A 24,723-nucleotide genomic window follows, 5' to 3' on the forward strand; every position below is an offset into this window, starting at 1 on the left:
ACATGTGACTGTTCAACATAATATTCCGAAACCATGGGCATTAATCTGCTGCTATAACAGCCTCCACTCGTCTGGGAAGGCTTTTCACCAGATTTCTGGAAAAAGGAGCAAGCATTTGCTCCTATTCTGCTTCAAGAGCATTAGTAAGATCCAGGTCTGATGTTGGGTGATAAGGCCTAGTTCAGAGTCTGTGTGCCAGTCCAGCTTAAAGGTGTTGGTTGAGGCTGAGTTCAGGGTTTTGTGCAGGCCAGTCAAGTTCTTCTGCACCAAACTGGGAAAAACATTTCCTTATGAATCTCAGTTTGGTGCACGAGGGGCACTGTCATCTTGAAACAGTTTGTATGCTAGACCATTAAGCTTTTTTCTTCACTGTAATGGCCAGCATTTGCAGATATGATATACACAGAAATGTCTTGGCTGCTTAGACACAACTGTCCCCTGAATGTGCCAAAATAAGATGTTTTAAATAGCTCAAAGCGCAGGAAGGGCTTCAACAGCATCAAATAAAAAGGAGACACAAACATGAAAACAAGAAAGAAGAGGATTACAAGATAGGTAACACTCTTCTGATCTTATTTCTTTTACACCTACAGCATCATAGGAACACAAAACCCGTCATGAAGAAACGTGCTGCTAAAAGTTCTGGCTCTGGAAGCCAGAAAAGAAGAATTAATTTATCCTTTATGTGTTTCTTGCTTCTGGGTTATATTAAGTCCATCAGAGAGGGGGTATTCAACTTTTATTACTAAAGAGAGACACAGACAGAGATGTATTGTCCATTGTTTCCAACCTTTTTGATAAAATCCCAGCAGAGTGACAGTGATGTATGGAAAAGCAAAAAACAACTGAACTGGGGGAAAAGTTAATGAGTTAGTGAGTGTATTCATGTGATCTTACCTTCACAATTTTATCACTTTATTATCATCATCAGGTATTTTCTTTATGTGCCCTGTATGCTGATCTCATGCTTGTGCACCACAGATGGACTTGTTTGTCATGCAGCTAAAAAAAAAAGAGAGAGACTTCTTTCTTTCCCTGACAAATTAATGCACGGGTCTTATTTTTATTCAGCTATTAAGCTTTCATATGAGGGGCGACATTAAGGCTCAGAGTGCTAAGCTGATAAAAACGGAGCTGATCTTGATTCTCTGCTGCAGCTAATGGGATTACTCGGTCCTGTTCTTTTACTGATGCAATTAAAACGTGGAGGCAATTTTCACACGCATTCACTCACTAAAGCAACCTAATTGAATGCGCCTTCTAAAGAGGCCTTAATGCTCTGTTTGCAGAAAGAACAATTAACCCGCAATACATTATACGTCGTCATAAAAATCTTTTTAAATAATGTGATTTATGCTGTTAATTCGACACGCGGCTCAAACCCCCCCACAAAAAAAAGTAAAAAGTGAAGCTTGCTTACAACAACAATATGTGAAGAACTGATTTCAGGAACAACTTCGGCGAGCTGTGCCGCTGTGGAAAGGAGGGAGAGGCAGGGGGTCTTGGGTTTTATTTGCCAGCTCTTTGGAGGGATGGAGGGTGTTTTGTGTGGGGGTAACAGAAGCGTACCCCTCCCCTATCTCTCTCGCGCTCTCTCTCTCTCTCTCTCTCTCTCTCTCTCTCTCTCTCTCTCTCTCTCTCTTTCCCCCTCCTTCCTCCCCCTGCTCCCCTGGCCGCTCTCAGACCATTGTTGTTGTGACTGCCGTCCGGAGAGCAGCACAGTGCTGTAGGAGGGCTGGTGTGTGGACGCAGTCACTCGCTCCCCTCTCTCTCTTTCTCTCTCTCTCTCAGTTGTAGAAAGGACACGGACTGAGGAGGCTGAGCTCCACATTTCAGCAGCGGAGCTCAGATCTTACCGGGATAAACTGGCCAAGGAGAGGAGAACTTGCAGAAGCGCTGCGTAAAGACGCACGTAAAGAGTTTTATTCAAGACGGTGCTACAGTTTAACCAAGAAGGGACTCTGAACTAGGGGGCACGTTTTATCTATATCAAGCTCCTTCTCTCATTCTCTCGCCACATCGGATCTTTTTTTTTTACACCATCAGAGCGAGAAACGACAAATCCACTTTCTCGCTCTCCGTTTGGTTTTCTTTCTCTCCATGGATTTAGCACTCTGAGCGACCGGCTGCAGTGGACTTTGTCCCGGGGATCACAACTCCTTCCTCCGGTCACCAAGAGAACCAGTTGTCGTTCATGTTCCAGAGGGCTGTTTTTGATGGATTTATAAGGTCGACTCCGTGTTCAGACGGATTCAAAACAAGACTCGCTCACAGACTGCTTTGGAAAGGGATACAGCGGGAATAATATAGCTCCAAATGAGGATTTCAATATTCAGTCGTATCGACCGGGACAAGGAGTGATTCCCCCTCTGGTTCCAGTCATCACGGCCAGGACAGACCGAGAGGAAAGGTGGGTGAAAACTGACTGGGACAGCTGGGGATTCTTGGAGAGTTGTTTCATTCATTTTCAGCGGGCATGGCGGAGTGTGGGTTAGATTACATCAAAAAGCCACTTAAGGAAGCCTCATATTCACATACTTAAAACCTCAGATGTCGTTATTAGGGTGAAGTTATTATACTTTTTATTCGTTTTGAGTGATTTTCTTGAAAACGGTGAATTTCTTTTTAAATAAGAAGGGAGAGGTCTGTTTCTCCACTGCTTGATCTCGTTTGCATTGAAAACTAGTGAATTAATCTACCTTTTGTAAATTTAAACTGGGATTTTAGGAAAGAAACAGTGGTTCTACGTGAGTCGAAGTTTAAACTCGTTGTGTTTTCCAAAGCGCAGAGCCAAAGAAGTCACTCATTAGACATTGAACCTTCCACATGGACTGTTTGTCAGGAGAGAAGACTGTGTCTCTCAGAGCGGAGTTTGAACCTTGTCAGACGAGAGACGTTATTAAAAACATAAAAATACATTTTTTAAAAAAGAAATTTTATTTGTATAAAATTAATGTTAAATGTTATAAAATGACTTGCAACTCCTGCAAGAAATTTATTTCTGGTTTGGTCCCTCGGCTTGCTTAATGGGAGTAATGTGGATGAATTTGGGAGCACACCAAGTAAAAATGTTCATTAATAAATCGACCTGGGGCTTTTTTTCAGTATAGATCTCAGGAAGTGTCAGATAATCTGCTGAACCGATCGAACTGATTGACAGACGGCGGGACTCACACGTGCAGACACTGTAACTGTGCAACATAAATAGTGACATGTCTTAGCTCGTTTTTGGCAGCTCATAGGTTCATTATACCCTACAAGGACTGTTTGGGACTAATCGTGCATATAGAGCTGATTTATTGAGTGTGATTTATGTGAATTGTGCAGTAAATTAAAAATAATAAAAAATCACAGTGCCACCCTTCTCTCCGTTTTTTAGGGCCGAAAAGTAGAATACAGTAGAAGTGTTTTGGCTGGTGCAGCAGCCAGGCAGCGTGCCAGCGGAATTAGCAGCAGCAGGAGAAAAAAGTTTCCAGTCCTTAATTGAGAAAGAATACGTTTCATTCAGCAGGCTGGTTCTTTAAACGGTGTGTGTGTGTGTGTGTGGGCGCGGCCTGCATGCATGGAGCGCACGCACCAGGGTCTGGCGCCTGTACGCAGTTGGCCCGACTCGCAGCAGAAAAATCACTGTATTATTCCTTTAGTGTTCGTATAGGCTGTCAAAGTTTATAGTTCGGCCGCAGAATGACTTTAGCGCTGAGACAGAGCTATACCTGAATTTCATTTTCAATCTTCTCAACAGTATTTTTAATAACAATAAAAGTAGAGTAATATTTTCTCATTGAATGTAAGTGATATTTGTGCTACCACCGACTATTTATGGTGCCACCGAAGATTTAAAATGAAATCAGAATCAAATTTTTAGTTGCACATTTGAGGACAGTTTTGCTTTTGGATTGTTGGTCAGAGAACTGTGCTGTCTACAACACTTGTAGGCAGCGCCTTGGGCTTTAGGAAACTGTGATGGGCATTTTCACTAGTTTCTGATATTTTATTGACCAAACAGTTGGCAGCCTAATCGATGATATTCTCCAGACTAAGGTGCTGAAAAAAGTAAGCCTTACTTTTTTCAGCACCTTAGCACCTTAGCACCTAGCACCTTGGCATGACATGCCCAGCCACTAGTGAGGTTTAGAGTTATACTCTGATCTGACACACTCAAATTGAAGTTTTCACCTTTGCCCTCTGAAACCAAATTTGGTTAAGTGAAGAGATGGTGCTCTTAGTACTTTACAGCCCCCACTTTTTTTTTTTGCTTAGCGAACAGTCACCTATTTCATTATGTTGCTGGCTGTTGAGTATTTCCATCCCCGGTCCTGAACCTGAAGTCTCATCAGCTGCCAGTCGAATATCTGCTGCTCCTTCAGATTCTGTAGCTTCCTGGCAAGTTTCAAGTGTTTTCCTAGTAAGGGCCCATTATCCCAGACCGAGTGCCATCCATTGACAAACAACAGGCGGTAACAGCCCTGCTCCTTATTCATGACGCAGGAGTGCCTGGACAATGTACGGCCGACAAGACAGTTAACAGGACATCTGGTTAAGAATACAGCTCCTCACAGTCAAAACAGACTCTCTCTTTAACTATTGGGCTGAACAGTTGTTTGTGTTTTTGCCACCTGGCTGAAAACCGAACAGAAAAGTTTGTGTCTTTTGCTGCTCTTCAGCCAGATCTCCTTTAAGAATCAAGTTTCTGATCAACAGATAACCTTCTGCCATGTGTTTGTTTGCTCCCTCAGGATCCAGATTTAGAGACTTTGTGGGTTTCTGAAACTGCCAATGCCAGGGACCGGAGTGTGAGGCCCACTCAAGGCTTCCAACATATATTTCTACCTTTCAAACACAAGACACACGTCACATCTAGAAGATGGCGAGGGTCTGCACATTCTGTGTTCTCCTGCTATGTTTGATGGAAAGAGTCTCGACCAGGGCCATTGACGAAAGAAGAACTAAAGGTAAGACCTGAATTGTTTTTTTATGCAGATAATGAGAACCACGAGAAAAATGACAGAGAGTCTGTATCCATGTCCTGGAACAAGTGAAAAGGGGAGGAGGAGGGGGGCTCTTAGTGTTTTTGCTGCCGTAAACTGTGCTACCTGATCCATCCGAGGCCCTGAGGCTCGGAAGTGTAAATCTGCCTGGCTGCGTGCCAGCTGTAGTGGTTCAAGGGGGAGGTGGGTGGTGGATTGAGGGGGTTCCACAGGTTTTTTCATTGATGCTTTACAAATAGCAACTAATGTTATAAATCAACCCTAAGTCGCTGTCAGTATACAGACCCATCAAAATGCTTCCAGCGAGTGTAGATGGGGTCGGTCGACATGTTTATTAGATTCAACATTTTCAGAAATAAAACATATGATTTGAATCACTTATTTCTCCACTGCCATAAGGCAAACTGGTTTTTAAGTCAGTTTAATGAGATGACATTTTTGTAAAAATCTTTGTAGACTGATGAAAGACAAAAGTGGATTGTTGTCCCGGAGGCGTTGTGTGCAAAAGTTGCCTTGTTTCCTTCTTGGTGGCCCCACTTTGTACTTACTGCAGGGCCAAGCAAGGCCAGCTGGGACTTGCTCTTCAGACGACAATATGCAGGAAAGACCTTTAAGGTTGATTTACAAGACACATCAGGAAACAGTCAAACCAGGATTGATAACAGAAAGATATGTTGGTTGTAAAATGCGCAGGTTGCACCTGTGGAGACATCATCTCATCTTTAATTTTCGTCACCCCAAGGAATCAACAATTTTTTTGATCACAAGAATGAACTCAGATTCAAACTCAGAAGAACGGCTCTCAATTTTACAGTTTCTGCATGAAAACAATTCAGTTCAGAAACACTTTAATGAGCCAAAGTCAAATAAAAATCCAGCCTCAAGATCCACAAACAAACGTCCTTGCAACTATTTTTTGTTTCCCAGTTGAACATAGCCGTGTCGGTAGTTTAGTAAACAGCTGCAATTTTTAAAGGCCGTTCTCTAATTTTAAACAAATTATAGTGCAGTCTTTTTAAATTCAGTCACTATGGACCACAGTTATCACAGAATCACAGCTCTCTGAGATCCTGGATGGACAGATTAGTAAAGATTGTTGTTTAAATCTTAGTTGAAAAGTTGGGATTTAGTTGTGCTGAATTCTGAATTCTTCTGAATTAATCTAATTGCTGATTCCTATGCACAGAGTCTCAGAGAATATGCTATAATGTTACTTTGATTGAAAGTAGATTATGGCAACTGAGAGGAGACAGAGACATCAGAAAGAAAAAGCCAACTCCCCCTTTAAGTCAGTTGAAAGAGTTAAAAGAGACTCTCCACCACCTCCCTAAAGATGACTCCAGCTAAACAGAGGTTGCAAGGGTCAGAGGGACCCACAATGCCCTGACAGGGTTAATTTCATCACTCTGGAGGGATGTGATGCAGAGAGTGAGACTCAGGCACAAGGAAAACAGTTAATTTAATACTGAAATAGAGACATGACATCATTTTTTTAACATCTTATTTGTGTGTTTCATCTAACAAAGCCTTTATTGATCTATTTAAATAATTCTCCTTGTGTTTTTTCTCATGTTGCCAATCTGATAATGGCTGCGAGTGAAAATAAATCCATGCACTCTCAAAATATAATTATACATCTAATGTTACAAACCGCATGCTGCTGCTAAATGTAGGGATCTGACTTGTCCAGTGTTTTTTTTTTCTCCTTCCCCCGGAGAAACTTATTTTCAGTCCTGTTTTCTCCCACATTATTACAGATTATATAAAAGTCTGAGTATAGCTTTTGTCTGTAAGCTCCTGATGTAATTCAGCTGCTCTTCAACCCCACAAAGATGAATATAAGAAAAGAAACTTACACAGACAATATCAATGTGGAAACCTGTATTTTTCTCTAAAATGGATTTCATTTTGTATTAAAATCAGAGAATATATGAATGCCATTTTTTGCTTTGATGTCTGCACAGATTAACTGGGTTGGCATTTTTTTAGGAGTGCATCTGCTGGTCAGGTCAGGATGGTCAGGCCAGAGCTGCCTGTGAACAAAGCTGCACCAGTGAGCGGCTTGTGATATTCAAAGTTTGAGTTCAAAGCTACTTTATGAACTTTGTAAGTAATGACAAAGTTCTGTGCTGTGAAATAAAATAAAATGATAATGATAATGATCTCACTCTCAGCAGCATTTAATAGATAAATGAATTCATATTGTTTAAAGTGTTACATCATCAGTTATACATGATCTGTTTATATACCAGTATCAATGCTTCACATGAGGAGTTATATAAGTTATATATATAAGTAAGAGAAGCCGATCAAGAACAAGACTGGAAGATTTGATATGAAGTACATATTAGTGGGCACTTCATTGTCCTAACTGGTTTCTACAGAGGGCTCTGCTGTCAGCCCAGCCGGCTGGCTGACTGGCTGGCTCTCACCAGCTGAGCAGTTTGTTTGTGTTGTGTTGTGTTTTGTTTGCCCCCTCGCCTCTGGGTGACAATTCACACTCTGCTGCAAGTTCAACTCCAGGGCATCGTCCCTGTCTCTGCAAGTTCATTAGCATAGCTGCAAGTGTGTGATTTGTGTGTGTGTGTGTGTTCATCTCTGAGACTTATACAGACAACTACTGGCTTTACTGTGTTTAAGTTTGCTGCTTTGAGGAAAATGTGTCCCGTTGGGATTTCATATTCTCAACAGTTGAATGAGCTCAGAGGACACAGTTTCTCAAACTAACCAGATTAAATGATGAGTGTTTTCACAGTAAAATTAGCCATGAAGACCTTTCTATTAATGTGTTTTTCTTTTGGCTGCTTTGATCAATCGCCGCTTCAGATTTTCCATTTACAAGGTTGTAACCGTGTATTTGTTCCTGAAAGCACTACCTCTACATGTACTCTGGGCGATTGGGAAAAAAGACAGCACTTCACTCCGACAAGGGAACAGATTGCCTTTTCAGTAAGCACTCGCAGGAAGCAATCAGATAGAAAATTGCCCTGGAAAATTGCTCGTTCTGAGTGACTGAGCAGTAAGCGAGGTCCCTGGCCAGGGCGCACATATGCTCCGACAAGTGAGTGGGCGAGCACATAAATGGGCGAGTGACCCACTGAATGGATGGCACTGTGGCTGATGGTGACACGATAGTAGCCGGGTTATCAGTGCACTCTATCAGTTCCTGGTAGCATTAAATGACAGCGGTTGTTTGGGAACACGGTGTTCTGTTGCCGGACCTTTCAGAGGTAAACCGAAACCGCCAGTATGTGTTTTGACAATTTTTGTCTTGTTCACTCGGACGCATTCAGACCATGGAGGCTCGTAACAGTTTAGCAAGTTTCTAGACTCCTTTATTCTGTGAAATAACTGTACCATGACACCTGAAACTTAGTTCTTTTAAACAGTGTTGAAGCTTTTTAAACATAAATAAGTGTCATTTACATGAAAAAGCAACAAAAAAGTTTCAAGGATCTAAGGAGTCAGTTATCAGGCAATGAATCTCAAAAAAATTCACAATAAGGTGAAAAACTATGACTTATTTTCTACCTGTTTTTTCTCCCCTTTATCTTCACCTTTCTCATTGTTCTCCAGATCTACGGGTCTCCAGGCCTCTGATTGTACCAGGTTACCCAGAGAACACCACAGGGGTGGTGGGTGGTCAGGTGAAGCTGGTGTGTAAAGTCCACAGGCCGGCATCCACCAAGGTGCAGTGGCTGAAGTCAGAAGTCAGTCAGGGAGGACCTCCTCGGCTCAGAGCTCTGACGGTGAGAAGATGACATAAACCAAGAAAATACTGCTATTTTATTTTTCCTGTTCTATTCAGACTGTTTTGATCCTGTTCTCATCATATTAAAAATATGTATGTGATCTCTCCTCCGTGCAGGGCCTGCAGAACAACGCGTCCAAGTTGAACACCCTGCATCTGTCCAACATCACTGTGGAGGATGCAGGAGAGTACATCTGCATGGCCGAGAGCACCCACTCAGGACAGACAGTACAGGCCATGCAGTCAGCATGGCTGGACGTCCTGCCTGGTGAGACACACACATATCTTAGTAGTTTTTTTTGTGCAGTTGTGTAATTTGTTTGAAAGCTTCATCCAAAGTACCACAGCAGGGAAAACACTGAGGCCTGTGTGACTTCTAACCCACAACAATTTGCTATCTATCAACTATGTGACCATTCATTCGTAACACTGTATGTTTGCTAACCTCAACTTTTCCCCTCTACAGGTACTATAATTTCCAGAACGGTGGACCTAACTGCTGCTGAAATCCCACCAGGTAACTTGATTCTCACGCTGGAAAAAAGTTGTGTTCAGACATGTGACAAAATTAATTAATATTTTCTTTAATTTCCAACCTAAAATGACCACAGCAGAGTTTAAAAATGTTTTCGTGTTGACAATCCAGGAATAAACCTATACTGCACTTGCACCTATTGTGAGCAGTGAGTGCAAGTTTCTGTTAATTTAATCCATTTGAGTGCATGTAATGTAAAAAAGGTTAGTTTGTAAAACCATAAAAAGAGCGCATGGACTGTTGAAGGTGGTATGGCAGCCATCTGTCTGGGATCAAACACTAGTGTTGTCCTCTTCAGGCTGGAATGAACTTCTCTGCTCCCTTCGCTCACTTAGATCTCCAGTGAACCTTCACCGCCCCTCAGATTTACTCTCCATCCACTGTCATGCTGCAACATGTTCATTAGCTTCTGTTTCTCTTCCTCCTCGTTTCTTTTCTTCTTCTTTTTTTTGAGTGAGTGGGGGAGGGAGGGAGTTTGCAGTGTTAGCTAGATCGCTCTCAGTCCCACAATAATCCACAGAGGAACAAAAAGATGAAGAGAAGGGGGTGTGTGGAGGAGGGTTGGGTTGGTTAGGCCTCCTGGTCTCCATGGTAATTTCATTGTGTGTGTGTGTGTGGGGATGGGAGATAATGGGTTAGGGGAGTTGAAGGTCATAGTTGAGGGGATGGGTACTTGCTCTAGAGAGGAGGTGAAGAAATGACCTGCTGACTGGCCTTCTCTGTGTGGTGATATATGTAAAAGAGCAAAACATATAGAAAGTGAATTAAAGAAAGAAAAAAAGCTGTAACAAGAAGAAGCAATGTGCACATGCTGAACAGGTTTATGTTGTTTGGTTTCAACAGATGTTCTTGAGGACCTGAGTGAAGACACCACAGAGCATCTTCTGCTAGAGCCGGGCAACGTGCTGAAACTGCGCTGTGACATGAACACCCGGCCCGGCATGGCGGTGAACTGGTACAAGGAGGGAATCCGGATTCTGCCCACACCCCGGATCCAGATGCGCAGTGCCGTCATGGAGATCACAGATGTAACATATGAGGATTCAGGTGTTTATGTTTGTGTTCTCCGGGGAACCAAAGAGCCTGTGAGAAACTTCACCATCACTGTAACAGGTAAAGACACTAACACTGTAGAGCTGTGTTTTAACAAAGCATGTCAATTTTGGCTTATATGATTGTAAACAGATTATCTTTGGACTGATGGGAAACAGTGTGTTTTAGCCTGTCTTCATACTGTCTTTCTTTATCATTTGTCCAGACTCGTTGGGGTCAGGAGACGATGACGAGGACAACGGCTTGGAGGACTCTTCGGCTGAGATTGAAAATGACCAGGTGTACTACTCCAGAGGTGTGTTGGTTGTTTGCTTATTAGCTATAATCCTTCATCTAGGCTTCATCAGAGCGTTCTGACTAACAGCTTATTGGGTGGTCTTTGTTTATTCAGGTCCCTATTGGACGCACACCCAGCGTATGGAGAAGAAGCTGTATGCTGTTCCTGCAGGCAACACGGTGAAGTTTCGTTGTCCGGCCATGGGCAGCCCCATGCCAAGCATCCGCTGGCTCAAAAATGGACGTGAATTTAGAGGAGAGCATCGCATTGGGGGCATTAAGGTTAGAATGATAACAGAGTCTGATGCTGAATTACACTTGGGTTCATATTGATGATCTGGCAGACCTTTGATTGTCAGTATTGTCCGTTGTTTTGAGGTTGTAGTTTTTCTTTGCTCTACTATTGTTTGTGTTTCATTGTGTTATCCTGATCATGAACTCCTTAGAGTCTGAAAACAGGCAGTGGACAAAGAATAAAAAAAATGTATCTGGGCTTTCCAAGTGTCTGTTTAAGCTAATGTAATTTAATGTTTCTTTGTGTCTAGCTGAGACACCAACACTGGAGCCTGGTGATGGAGAGCGTTGTTCCTTCAGACAGAGGAAACTACACCTGCATGGTGGAGAACAAATATGGTTCCATCTCTCACAGCTACGTCCTGGATGTCCTGGGTAAGATGTGATGATGCATAATCCAGGGCTTTCTGGACTTTTTCCACATCTGAGAGTCTGTGTTGTTGCTGTTTGTGTTTCAGTGTCTCAGAGACTCTAATCCTTTTATGAATTTGTGTCTCTGGACCAATATGTGTTTTATTTTCAAAAGCTACTAATGATTAAGCACTTAATTAAATATCAGCAAAACAGACGTAAGATATTTTTCTTTAACCGTAAATTTCAGCGCTTTGTGACAGTATTCATGGCAGCGATAGGAAAAGTTATTAGTCAGCACTTATGCATAATGTCTCCAAATAAAAGCCTCCAGTCTCATGGAGGGTATAACCAGAGGGGTGAGCAGAAGGTGACAAGGGCGCCTGGCGTCCGCCATGGCGGGCAGGATGTGGACGATCAGGCGTCCACACCAGTTTTCTACCTGACCTGTGACAGGAGATCAAGGAGGACTGCGGTTTATTTGTTCATTTGTTCGCTGTCTGTCCACCGCGGGGTCAGTTCCTGTCCCCATCGACGGGGGGAGAGGACTAACGAGACAACTAACGAGATCAGAGAGCGAGAGTAAACGCAGATCAAAGAGACCCCGGCAACCAGCTGACAAAGAGCTGCACTAATGGAACCGATTTTCATCCCAAAATGACATTTTCTGCTCTTTTGCCAGCATACAAACACATTATAAATGACAGTGACAACTGCTGGCCATTTTTAGACATTTGTTTACATGTTTGTCGGCTGTTAAATGGCCAAATACTTCGACGTTTTAGCCACAGTCGGATACGACTCCAATTTCCTCCAAATTTGTCCTGCCTACGTGGACTCCTATCTCTGTCTCCACGTTCACCTTTGAACTGAATCCTTTAAGTAGCGATTGGTTTCTCCTTAGCTTATTGAGATATTTCAAAGTTTTGCTCATTTTACTAATGTCCAGCGATTCCTTCCCCACACAGAGCGCTCCCCCCACAGGCCCATCCTGCAGGCCGGTCTACCAGCCAACACTACAGCAGTGGTGGGCAGTGATGTCCAGTTCCATTGTAAAGTCTACAGCGACGCCCAACCTCACATTCAGTGGCTCAAGCACATCGAAAGAAACGGCAGCCGCTATGGTCCTGACGGGACGCCTTATGTGCAGGTCCTCAAGGTTGGTAACATCTAACAGGTGTTTGACTCTAAAGGAAAGAGAAGAGTCCTCTGTGGGGTCACAAAATATAAACTGGTGATCAGACAGGCAAATATGTCGGAAACTCACTTTTGACTTTTTGTGGTCAGTTGTTGGTTTTTACTCCAGACTTTGCATGAAAGACGTGGTGTGACTATAGCCCAAGTTTTCTAAAATGTGTTATTACACCATTTCTGCTCTGTCAAATGACAATGGACTTGGTGCACAAACTTGATTTTTGTAGTTCTGATTTTTTATTTTTCAAAAATAGTGAACTGAACTGTTGTTGGTAGTATTTTGCCTTGGATTTTTAAAGAGAAGTTTTAATAGACATTGGATTGTGATGATTGCTGTGTTCTAACTTTTTATGTCACTTTCTGCATTTGTTTTGTGCAGACTGGCAGTCTGAACATGTCAGAGGTGGAGGTGCTCTACCTGTCCAAAGTTACAATGGAGGATGCAGGAGAGTATACCTGTCTGGCTGGAAATTCAATTGGTTTTGCCCACCAATCCGCTTGGCTGACCGTCCTCTCAGGTAAGGGACAAAGAGCACTGAAGGCTACATAACAATGTTGTGGCCAAATACTCCACCAAGCTACACTGAGCCACTGACATCTTTGTGCTGACAAACCTTGAACATTGGTATCAGGAAGTAATTTTGATTTGTCACTTTCTGACGGTAAAAAGCATTTTTGTAAAAACTCTGCCTCTGTGTCTGTAGAAGAGGAAGCAGCAGATGCTATGGACACCATGGAAACCAAGTACACCGACATCATCATCTACGCCTGTGGTTTCCTGGCTCTGATCATGGCCATAGTCATCGTGGTGTTGTGTCGAATGCAGGTCCATCCCAGAAGGGAGCCATTTGATGCTCTCCCTGTCCAGAAGCTCTCCAAGTTCCCTCTTCGCAGACAGGTACAGGGCACTGTGCATGCTGGGAACTTAAGTCTGTCTTTAATAGATGCTTTAACAAATAATTGACTATGACAAAAGGCCAGGGTACGCTTTAAAGTTCTTAGAAAGTGTCATCCGAACATGTGTGAAGGCAAAAGTGTTTATAGCTGTTCCAGATTTCCCCACTTGAAACCTTCCTGTTGCTAATTAAATTCTCCTTTCTGCATCTCGTCCTTCAGTACTCAGTCGAGTCCAACTCATCAGGGAAGTCCAGTGCGTCTCTGATGCGGGTGGCTCGCCTTTCATCCAGCTGCTCTCCCATGCTGGCTGGAGTTATGGAGTTTGAGTTGCCCTATGACCCAGACTGGGAATTCCCCAGAGAGAAGTAAGTTATCTATAATGTAGAATTACTTGGGTCATCATTTGCAAATATATGGATGATATTTTGGAAAGAAATTTCTCCTGCTGTTACATATATTATGAAAGAGATCTGTTTTGAAATTTTGAGTTTACATAAAAGTTATGCCCCTTACAAAGAGAGTTTCTTCACTCGAGTTTTGTTTGGCTGCTGGGATCCAGACTCATTTAAACGCTGTAGCTCTCGCATCATGAGGGGACCTAAAAAAAGTCAGCAGCCCGTTTTGGCTCTGCCCAACCCATGTTTTAAGAAACCAGAGCCCAAAATTATGGATTTGTACAGTTTTCATTTGGACATACTTATTTTCACTAACTCTCGCTCTTTCTCTCTCTAGTTTAACACTGGGCAAACCTCTAGGAGAAGGCTGCTTTGGTCAGGTGGTCAGAGCTGAGGCCTACGGCATCAACAAGGACTGCACAGACCAGGCCACCACTGTGGCGGTTAAGATGCTCAAAGGTAGAAAAGAAATGATACAGACACAAAAATACCTCAAGACATCAGCTAAAGTCTGCTGTCTATGACTAAATCATGCTTCTCTAAATAAGAGGTATTTTTTCCCCAGATGATGCTACAGACAAAGATCTGGCAGATCTCATCTCAGAGATGGAGCTGATGAAGGTGATGGACAAACACAAGAACATCATCAACCTTCTGGGAGTCTGCACACAGGATGGTGAGCTTCTGAGATACAACTTTTAATTTAAATAAAATTTTTGCCCCAGCTTTGATCAGTCAAAATAAAGTAGTGTTTGAGCTGATGTTTAGAGCAGCGAGGATAGGACAGCAGTCTCCTTGTTAACAAATTATATTGCACACAATTGTCATTGTAAATCTCAACAAACCAAGCTAATTTAGCCAGTGATTCAACTATGGTGGTCCCAAGCCACAAGGTTTAACCAACAATAAAAACAACCCCATCCTTCATCCTGCTTGTGTTCTCCCCCAGGCCCTCTGTATGTGCTGGTGGAGTACGCCTCCAAAGGCAGTCTCAGAGAGTACCTGCGTGCCCGGCGACCCCCAGGCATGGACTACACCTTTGATGTGACCAAGGTGCCTGAGGAGCAACTCACCTTCAAAGACCTGCTGTCCTGTGCCTACCAGGTGGCCAGAGGGATGGAGTACCTGGCCTCTAAAAGGGTATGTTGACTTTAAAGAGTGGTCAGAACTTGAAGTAGCAGTGTATCTGAGAGTATCTCTGAATCTCAGTACACAGTATATTTTTTTATTTAGTGTTGGAGCTTTGTCTAGAGAGATTTTAACAGAGTCTGTTTCACTTTTAGCAACCCGGGACATTAAGCTGTAGTGCTGAAGTTATTTGATTAATTGATCAATCAACTGAGAAAAAGTAAACTTTTTCTACTGTCCCGCAAAGCAAGACATGGGAAGACATAAATTGTGATTTTTTTGACATTTTATAGCTCAATGAATAATGAGTAGATTACTACACTTATTGTACAGTATTGTTGCCTTTGTAGCTCTGCATATGTTTTATAATATAAAATATATGAAATATATCAATGTAATTGTTAACTTTTGCAAGCCAGATGGTGGATTTATGGTTTTGGGTTGTCTTAAGGAACTTTTACATTGAAAGCTCCAGCCTCATGGGGATGTTTACATTTCGGTCCTCATTACAGTTAAATGTAGCCCTGTACTCAGGCAGGAAACACAGCCACAAAATGAAAGCAGGATAGTAACATGCTCGACATTTGTGGACCTCTCAACTGTATAAGATCAGATGTTTGGTTTTGACTTGAAGGGAAGCGTGATTAGGATTGGCTTCCTTTGTGTAATTCAGTGTTTTTGTATTTGGGCACTCGGCCTTCAGATGGATGAGTTTGGTTCAGACATTTTTGGACGGCAGCTCCAGCTCTTTCCTTTCCCCCGTCCTCTGTGCCTCTGTCTGTCCCTTTCTTTCTTTTCTTCCCATTCCCACCCCCCATGTTTCAATTCCTTTCATTTTCCCAGCATGCACTCTGTCTGTGTGCTTCTTATCAACACGTCTCTTTGTCTGCCAGCCGGTGTCTCAGACAGGCATTCCTGAACAGAAAGCTGCTGCAGCTTCAGCCCTGTTTACTCTTCTCCATCCATCTGTCTGTCCCTCCGTCGTCGGGCTTTGTCCTTTTTAGCGCTGCCATAAATCTGTTAGCAAACAGGCAGCAGAGCCGTCGTTTGGGTGTAGGCATCAGGTTTCTGGCTGTACGGCCTCCTAAGAATGCAGGAGCCTGAAACTAACCCTCCATTATGGGGAGACCCACAAACCAAGACTGGTTCATTTCGCACGTCCCCACAAATCCCACGTCTATTTCGAATGAAAACCAAAATAAACTTAATGACATCCATTCAATGTGGGCAAACAGGGCCTTTCTTTTTTCCTCCCAAAGGGTTGTTTTTTCTTCAGACTCCCGGGTTTCCATATAAAGACGTTTTAATTTTGTTGCGTTCACTAAAATAAGGCACCGCATGTTGACTTTAGCCTCCTGCGTCTTTTCATATTTGGAGAAAATCTGCAGTGAATCATTTCTACCTACTGTAGTGTTTTTACATGGTCTCTGAAAACCACAGCCTGGACAGAACAGACAGAAAGATGTCATGTCACAAGTCTAAATTCAAAAGGGCATTTTAAGAATAAAAAGCCTTAGATAATAAAGTTTAGTTCAACCTTTTTGTTTAGCCAGAACTGCAATTTTATACCTTTACCAAACGGAGAGCAGATACAATACAAAAAAAAGAAAGAAAGAAAAAGAGGCAACATACTCAACAAAAAAACGATTTATTCAGCCTGTTTTCCCAATTTAATCTCTGAGCCCATTTAAACTTTTTTATGCTAATCTTCCCAGCAGTTCCAGCAGTTGGCCTAAAGCTCATTTTGGGGTTTTGTCATTCTTCAATTCTCTCTCTTCTCTCTTTGCAGTGCATCCACAGAGATTTGGCAGCCAGGAACGTTCTGGTGACGGAGGACAACGTGATGAAGATCGCTGACTTTGGCCTGGCCAGAGGAGTCCACCAGATCGACTACTACAAGAAAACCACCAACGTGAGTGACAGTTTGTTGAAATACATTTTCAGGAATCACTTTTCACTCCTGTAACTTTCCAGTGGAGAATTCTGTTTTCCACTTGTTAATGAGTTAGGTAGCATGCAGCCAAATTACTGCTTTCCTTTAGAAGCAAAGATGTTTGCATCCTATAGCACATTTCAGGAGGAAAATATAATTTTCTTGCTTTCCTTTCCTTATCTGATGTAAAAAAATTCGCTCCAAAAAAGATCACTAGGATAATCTACTCAAGTAGAGTTGGTGGACTTAAATATTAAAATAGAAAATCTGATCTTGGTCTGAGCCTGTTATCCTGACCCTCTGAAATGTTTAAAGGTTAAAGTGGAAACTGGTTGTTTGTAAAAAAGAAAAAAAAAAAAACTCCCTCACCAGCCCTGCTTGTAAACATGTCTGCTCCTGAGTCAGGTTCCTCCTGCCTGGCTCCTTTCACAGCTTTAATACTCCTCAAGACAGATGTCTGATGTTTTCGTCTGATTGGCAGCAGGCTTAATGGGACTTAATTAGAAAAGAGGGGAGACGAGGACGGAGGAGGGGGGAGGATTGTGAGGGAGAAAGGAGAGGGGGCATGGAGAGACATAGAGTGAGAATGTGGTTTAAAAAAAAAAGTCGTTTACACGGCTCTAATGTTTCCATGTCCACTCTGCAGGGACGCCTGCCGGTGAAGTGGATGGCACCAGAAGCCTTGTTTGACAGAGTCTACACACACCAGAGTGACGTGTAAGTTCAACTTCTCAAACTCAAAGTCTCTGCAGCACAAAAACACCAAGTGCTTTATAACAATGTGCCGCAAGACTAATGTAAATTACAGTAAAATGACAAACATCTTTTATATGTATTCTGTTGTAACTGTATCATGTCTTTACACATCCTTTTATACCTCAGTGAACAGACATTAATAATGTGTCCTCTTCATTTGTTTGTCCACAGGTGGTCGTTTGGCGTTCTGATGTGGGAGATCTTCACGCTGGGTGGCTCACCGTATCCCGGGATCCCTGTTGAGGAGCTCTTCAAGCTGCTGAAAGAAGGACATCGAATGGACAAACCCTCCAACTGCACACATGAACTGTAAGCCGGAGCTCTTCCCTTGTATTTTCCACTGTTAGCAGCCATGCCCGTCCACACCCATCTACACTGGCCAAAAGAGTCTTATTTTGTTTTAAGATATTTTGCTACAGTAAAGAGGGGAGTGTGGGGCGTGACAAAGTCAGAGCCTTGTAATTTGGTTGTTTCAAATATGGTTTTTAGTGCAAGTATCTTTTTAGTGCAACTAGCCACTGTATCTCTTAAAGTATCTTTAAAGTTGTTAAGTGTTAAGTGTTTGTCTCATTGTAGATTATAATTTTTTTTCCCTGTGTTGTGTTTTTTCCCCTGCAGCTACATGATGATGCGTGAGTGCTGGCATGCTGTTCCCACCCAGAGACCAACCTTCAAACAGCTGGTGGAGGAGCTGGACAGAGTGCTGCTGTCCATCTCTGACGAGGTGGGCTCCACAAACACACACATGCAAACATGCACACATGATAACGTATGGGCTCAGCTCATGAAGATGTACACACACATTTTCTTCTTCCTCTTCTTGACAAGCTGCTGTCCAGATGTGTTCAGTACACAGTGAATGCATGCAGAGTGGACTTAGAAACTCCAAGAAACAGAAACAAAGTCAAAATGACTGTACCGTCTAAATTGCTAAAATTGTCATCGTCCATGGAACAGTGAACGGTTCATGTGAATGATTTGTTGGTTTTTACTTGCATTTAATCACAGAAATTTATAGGCTTAGATACAAACCTAAAAATCATCTAACTTAACCAATCCAGAACTGTTGGTCCAAAAATGTTAGCCTGTACTGATGTGGTGGTCTAAAACTGCAATGGCAATATTCCACATCTGCATCTCCTCTGATGTGGACATCATTAAATGAACGGCATGTTCGACAGCAGTCTTTATAAACTCTGAGAACGCTCCAAATTCAATTTCCTCTGCTGTTTACTGCCAATTTTACAAACATTTCAATGTGGATTAGTTTCTCTTGTTGCAAACTGCTACAGTTCTCTAATTTCTGAACTTCCTCTCTCCTCTCAGTACTTGGACCTGTCAACACCCTTCGAGCAGTACTCCCCATCATGCGAGGACACGTCTAGCTCCTGCTCCTCTGACAACGACTCCGTTTTTACCCACGATGCTTTGTCCACTGACCCCTGTCTCTTGGGCTACCAGGATGTGCGATCCCGGATAGACATGAAGACGGCGCTCCGATAGGCACCCAAACATATATACACACAACACTACCAGTGGGCAAACACTACTTTGGGCTTTCAAGTAAAGCAACACATCCACTGGTGGCCATACTGGAGGTCCGCTACAGCATTTTTAAAGTTAAGTTAAAGTTTTTATTCTTGTTAAGTTTTACATTGGACCTCCATTATGGCACCAGATGCAGCCTTTAGATATAAGTGGGCATCTTTTACACACACAGACATACATATGTGTGCACATGGAGCACTGAGGCTGGTGGGCTTCATTACATGATGGAGTTTTGTAGGAAAACATTTCATTGGGGTCAGAAGAACGAGCAGAAGAAAAGACAAGAAACAAAACATGGTACTTTGGACTATCAGCTCTGGCACTGTGCCCAAGAACAGTTGTAACATTGGAAAACTGCGGCACTAAACCCAACAGAAGAGACCCCGGTACTCAAAACAGCTTGAAATGCTTTCTTTGATCAACTCTCCTTCAGAGAGGCGACGGACAATGATGTTCTCACTCAAACTCAACCCAAAACCAGGGCTTGAACCCTTGGTGATAAAGACATTTTAACAAGAAAAAAAAAGATTTATTTTGCTATGATAAAAAAAGAAGAAACTGATTGTTAAATATAAATCTCTCTATATAAGATTATTTTACTTTTGTGATGCTTATTTAAAAAGAAAACGGTCTTAAATCTCAGGATCTCTCATGCTAAGAAGTTGCTGTAGCAGCAGCAAAGTGCCTGAATTTATGATTTCCTGTGAATATATTAGAATATTAAGATATTGTATGTACATATCAACAACAGAAAGACGATTGCCTTTTATAAATTATTCTGAATGACACAAAAATTAAGGTTATTGGAGGCAAAAGGAGAGAGAAATTTAATCAAGTGTTTCAAGTGCCAAACCTGTCACAGCTGTCACACTGTCTTCATGTTCAGGTTTCATTCCAAAATACCACCATATTCAATGTAGGACAAACATTTGTAACTAATAACTTCGATTAAAGTCACTTTCACTTTCCAAATATAAATCTAGACACAATATTGGAGCCCCAGTCATCCAAAATCATGAACTAACAGTAGATGCTGTGAAAATTAGGTTTGAATAAGCAACCTTTTGCAAACTTTTTGTCTAAAAACCAGCCTGTATTTTGAGTTATGACTGATTGAGAAACACAAATTACCTAATTTTCCAGCAACTCAGATGATTGTGGTGAAAAAAGAAATATGGATTGGGCCTTAAAAAATGTCTCAAACCTGGGAAATTTTGGAATGAAACCCTCCATTTGTAATTTTGTAGTAAACTGCTGCAGCCTCCAGCCCAAGAAAACAATTTGTGGGTAAATAGGAGCCCAGTTATTGTTGCTGTTGTTGGACCACAAATTTGCAAAACTTTTTGGATATGAAGAAAAAAACCCATAGCTTCTCAAAAACTTTAATATGTTTTGAACATGTCTCCAAACCCCAAAGGTCATGATCATTTACAAGTTAAAAACAACCACATAAACTTTGAGACAACATCTTGTGGTCTTCCTCGAACAACAGCTTTACTCATTCAGCCTTTGCCTACATTGCTGCTTTGTCAGAGACAGTGTGTCCACGGTGGGACTCACCCTGAAAGGAGGGCTGACGATTCAGCATGAGGACTCGGTGGGGAGCTGGCCATGGCCCACTGTCACTGCTGACATGGAGAGGAGGGCAGGGAGGGGGACACTGAATGTGAAAGCCAGTGTGATTGATTTCAAATAGAGGAGAAGGGGGAGGGACTCTCCTTTGTCTGGCTGTAACCCTTCACCCAACCCAATCTGTTGGCGAGGGGTCCTCAGGTCCGCAGCCTGGCCGGACAATGAAGGCTTTGCAGGCTTAATGGGTGTGACTACGGACCAGAGGGAGTTTTGGGGGTGGTGGTGTGGGGATAGCTTGGGCTTGTGTGCAAATGAAGGGGCTCTTATTATGGTAATGTCTCTTCTTCTCTCCCAAATGCCCCTATCTTTATCCATAGCCTCTACCTTTTAAATTACAAATCTTAATTCACATTCGCTGCTCCGCCAGTGCCACCAGGGCCAGCTGCAGAAATTCCCCTGTGGGGTAAAATGCCAACTGAGTCCCAGTCTGCCTCCTGAATCTGACCACAGACAAAACAATGGAGACACAAACAAATTAACCACTGACGGCTGTTGTGTTGGAAGAGAGATCCAAACAAAAGAAATTACATTGTATGATCTGATAAAATATCTTACTCTTACAGATCTTTGATCCCTCACAGGTCAACACTGTCATGTCAGAATTCACCAAAGTCCATGTGGAAACACAAAACAAATTTATCTACAAATTGCATTGATCCATTAAAATGAATTGATTTCAGTCCTAAATTTGATTGTTATAAAGCTAGTGAAAACATGGCATCCTTTCAGCTTCCTGAAAGAAATTTCATTTGGCCAATTTCGGCATCACAACTCTTAGTGCTCCGTTACCCTCTGGTCCTTTTTTTTTCCCTTTCAGATGTTGGAGAGTTTGAAGAAAATTCAAAAGGTTTCATTCCAAAATGCCTTAAATTCATCATCCAGTTATCTTACTGTGTGTGAAACCAGTCAACATTAATGTGTCTGCTCTGCTCATTTGTTTGCGTTTTATGCCGCCAATCATCTTGTGACAGCTGGCGTCACTGATGGATATCTAATTTTGGGATGAAGCTCTTACATTTACATAAAGTGTCCGGATACATTTGCATCTTTACATTCCATTTAACCCAGATACAAACTGTAAACAATCACAACGTTCTTAAAACATTTCCTCAAGAGAATTATTTTAGAAATATCTAATTTATTTGTTTATTGTTTTTGTTTTTATATGAAATAAAGTATAATTTAAAATAAAGTGGCTCTGCGTCTTGTCTCTGTCTTTGCATGAGAAAATGGAAATTCAGATTGTCAGGCCAGACGTTAACCAGACTCAGAGTGGAAGCCAAAAACATCCTGATTCTGAGCAAGTTGTTATCATTCTTATCAGCTAATACTGAAGCTTTCATTTGAAACCTACAAAAACAGAAATGTTCTTAGTGTGTTGTTCCTTCCACTCTGTTTAGAGGACAGCCATCGTCAGGCTCAGGACAGCTGGCTCACAGCGGAAGGTCATCAGCTCATCTAGTTCACCTGGGCTCGTTAGCTAGTCCATGTGCTCATGGCATCTCACCCCTCAGCTCCACCCCCCTGCATGTTTCTCTTCATTTTGGACCTTAACAAAAGCATTTTAATGATTTTTTTGTGAACATATATTGAACAAACAACATCTATTTAGGTAAACCCCTCCACCTCAAGCTGGTTTGTGACTAATGGGATCTCATGTGTCATGTGTTTTTTTTGCACTATAACCTGCACTATTCTGTCAATAGCCTGGATATATATTTATATATATGTAAATAGTTATATAGTTATCTTTAGTTTCTGGAACAAATTGCACCACCCACATTTTTGCACCATTAGTGTTCCGTCGGTTGTGTGTTGTTGTTGTTGTTGTCTTTGTTGTTGTACCGCAGGAGAGGAAGAAAAACCGGAGTCAAATTCCTTGTTTGTATGTACAAACTTGTATGTACAAACTTGGCCAATAAATCTGATTCTGATTCTGATTCTGATTCTGATTGTGAGATTTAGCTTGAGTAGAAATTGGCCAGTTTGATCGGCTCAATCTCTGCCCCATGTGACAAATATGTCCCCCCCATGTGTCCTCACCGGTGGGCTAAGCATTTGCATTTAGCTTTGGGATTAAGATTTGTAGGAGAACCAAGAAAGGTTTTAGGTCTTTGATTTAGAATTTAGTGGCAGGTGGATGCAAAGGGAGCAGGAGGTTGTGTTCTCGTGTTGTTTGTGTTGCAAACCCATTTTGTCATCTTGTACCAACTATTTAGATTTAGAGAAAGTACTGGTACATGTGATTGGAGAGTATGGCCACTTTTCAGTGGGTAGGTGGTAAATTTGAGGTTTAACTCTTCTACAGTAATTTAATGAAACCTGACTGGAGAATTTGCACAGCTCTTTCAGCTCTTTACATATGAACCAGCTCCTAATGTGCACATAACAGCAGTGGACAGAAATACACACCAATAAGCATTTTCTTTAATGGATTTTTTTGTATTTGGTTAAAATCTGTGCAACATTTTTTCACAGAAACTTGGTCTTTGGATTATTTCCCTGGCTTCAGGTTTAACAGTTTCTGTTTGCCCTTTGGTCCTGGTGGGATCAGTGCATATGTACATTTTAGCAAAATACTCAAGTCCGTCTGGCTCTGGAGGGCTTTTCAGTGATGTTCCTTGAGCTCAGATATTAGTGTAGTATGTAAGATGTCAGTAAGAAAAATTGTGACCAGAATTTACCCAAGTTGTCTCTTCTTGACAATAGTGTTGATTTTCAACTAATTTACAAGAAAGCAAAAATCAAACAGAGAGATGTTATGATCGGTCCCTGAGGGGGACAATTTTGGATTGTTTTGGAACTCTTTCTGGACTGTCTGGATCTCGTGACTTCTTTTGAACTGGTTTTGAACTGTCGTGCACTCAAGTGCTTCAAACCACACCTCGGTACAGTGGTTCAATACAACTGCCTCATGAGCTACCGCGCATGTGTCTCGAACCTCGAGCGTTAGAGGACCATCACTAGGGAGGACTCCCACACTCTTCCAACCTAGCCACCACCATGAGTCCGGGTGCCGTTTCTACATGCATATGCTGGTGGTGCATGCTGGGAGATGGGGGCGGTGCCAATTGACCAATTTCCCCACACAGTAATATGATAGATAATAGAAAACAGCTTAGCGGCGCAGATGATTTTCTTTTCACGTGGTTGTGCCGCCCCCATGTGATGCCGCCCCGGGCGGCTGTCCGATTCACCCGTGCCAAAAACGGCCACTGCTCAGGGCCATCCGCCCAAGTCTCCTGTTAAGCCTGGGTTTGGCCCTTGAGTTTTAGTTTCAGTGCTTCCTGTTTTATTTTGAAGCCCCATTTCCTGTGTATCTGAACCCGGTCAACTTTCTGCCTTTGTCTGGTTTCCCACCTTTGTTGATTGTCTGCTCCACCCAGATTTGTGCCACCTGTTGTCAATTAGCCCCAGTGTATTTAAGTCTCTGTTGATGCCATGTCTCTTGTTTGTCTGTGCTTGTGTCTGAGTCTGTTCTTGTAGTCATGCCCAAGTTTATACCTGTTGTCTTCCCTGAGTTTCTGTGCCTGTGTTTTCCTCCAGTGTTTGCTCCTTGTTTTCCCCCATTGACTATCCTCCTTGCTGTTACAAGTACAGCTGGGATTACCTTCAAGTTTATGTTTGTTTTTGAGTGGTTTTTTCCTCTATGTGGACACTTTGAGCCAGTGAATTTTGCTTTGAATAAAAAGACTATCACTTTATCAGTCTGCCTCATGTATCTGCATTTGGGTCCTTCCCTCATGTTCTTGGCCACAGCCTTTAACAGGAAAGCCAAATGTGAGAGAGAAAAAGACAGAGATGGGCACAGAGAAACGGCGAGACAGAAGAATGAATAGATGGAGGTTAAAGGTCAAGAGGAGGGAGGAGACGGCAGCAGTGATCCCACCCAGCCCTGGCTTTTGAAGTGTGTCTCTGTGTGTGTTTTCAAAGTGTGAGTGTGTATATGATTATGTTAAAGTGTGTGTCTGATCTCCTATGTAGATGGTGTG

The 24,723-nt window shown here is 42.3% G+C and overlaps 1 protein-coding gene across 1 annotated transcript; it reads left to right on the plus strand.

Moving 5' to 3' along the window:
* The first annotated feature begins 1,716 nt into the window (after positions 1-1,716).
* On the plus strand, positions 1,717-21,937 carry fgfr4 (fibroblast growth factor receptor 4). Its single transcript, XM_041051101.1, has 21 exons — positions 1,717-2,410; positions 4,737-4,952; positions 8,565-8,737; positions 8,857-9,007; positions 9,206-9,256; positions 10,118-10,387; positions 10,533-10,622; positions 10,719-10,885; positions 11,149-11,272; positions 12,217-12,407; positions 12,822-12,960; positions 13,147-13,340; positions 13,559-13,704; positions 14,072-14,193; positions 14,300-14,410; positions 14,684-14,874; positions 16,652-16,774; positions 17,442-17,512; positions 17,723-17,860; positions 18,170-18,275; positions 18,878-21,937. Exons 2-21 carry the CDS (start codon positions 4,865-4,867, stop codon positions 19,052-19,054), a joined length of 2,823 nt encoding a protein of 940 aa, XP_040907035.1. The 5' UTR covers positions 1,717-2,410; positions 4,737-4,864; the 3' UTR covers positions 19,055-21,937.
* The last annotated feature ends 2,786 nt before the right edge of the window (positions 21,938-24,723 follow it).

The sequence above is a fragment of the Toxotes jaculatrix genome, chromosome 12 (assembly GCF_017976425.1).
Source record: "Toxotes jaculatrix isolate fToxJac2 chromosome 12, fToxJac2.pri, whole genome shotgun sequence".
In the NCBI taxonomy this organism is placed as follows: Eukaryota; Metazoa; Chordata; class Actinopteri; family Toxotidae; genus Toxotes; species Toxotes jaculatrix.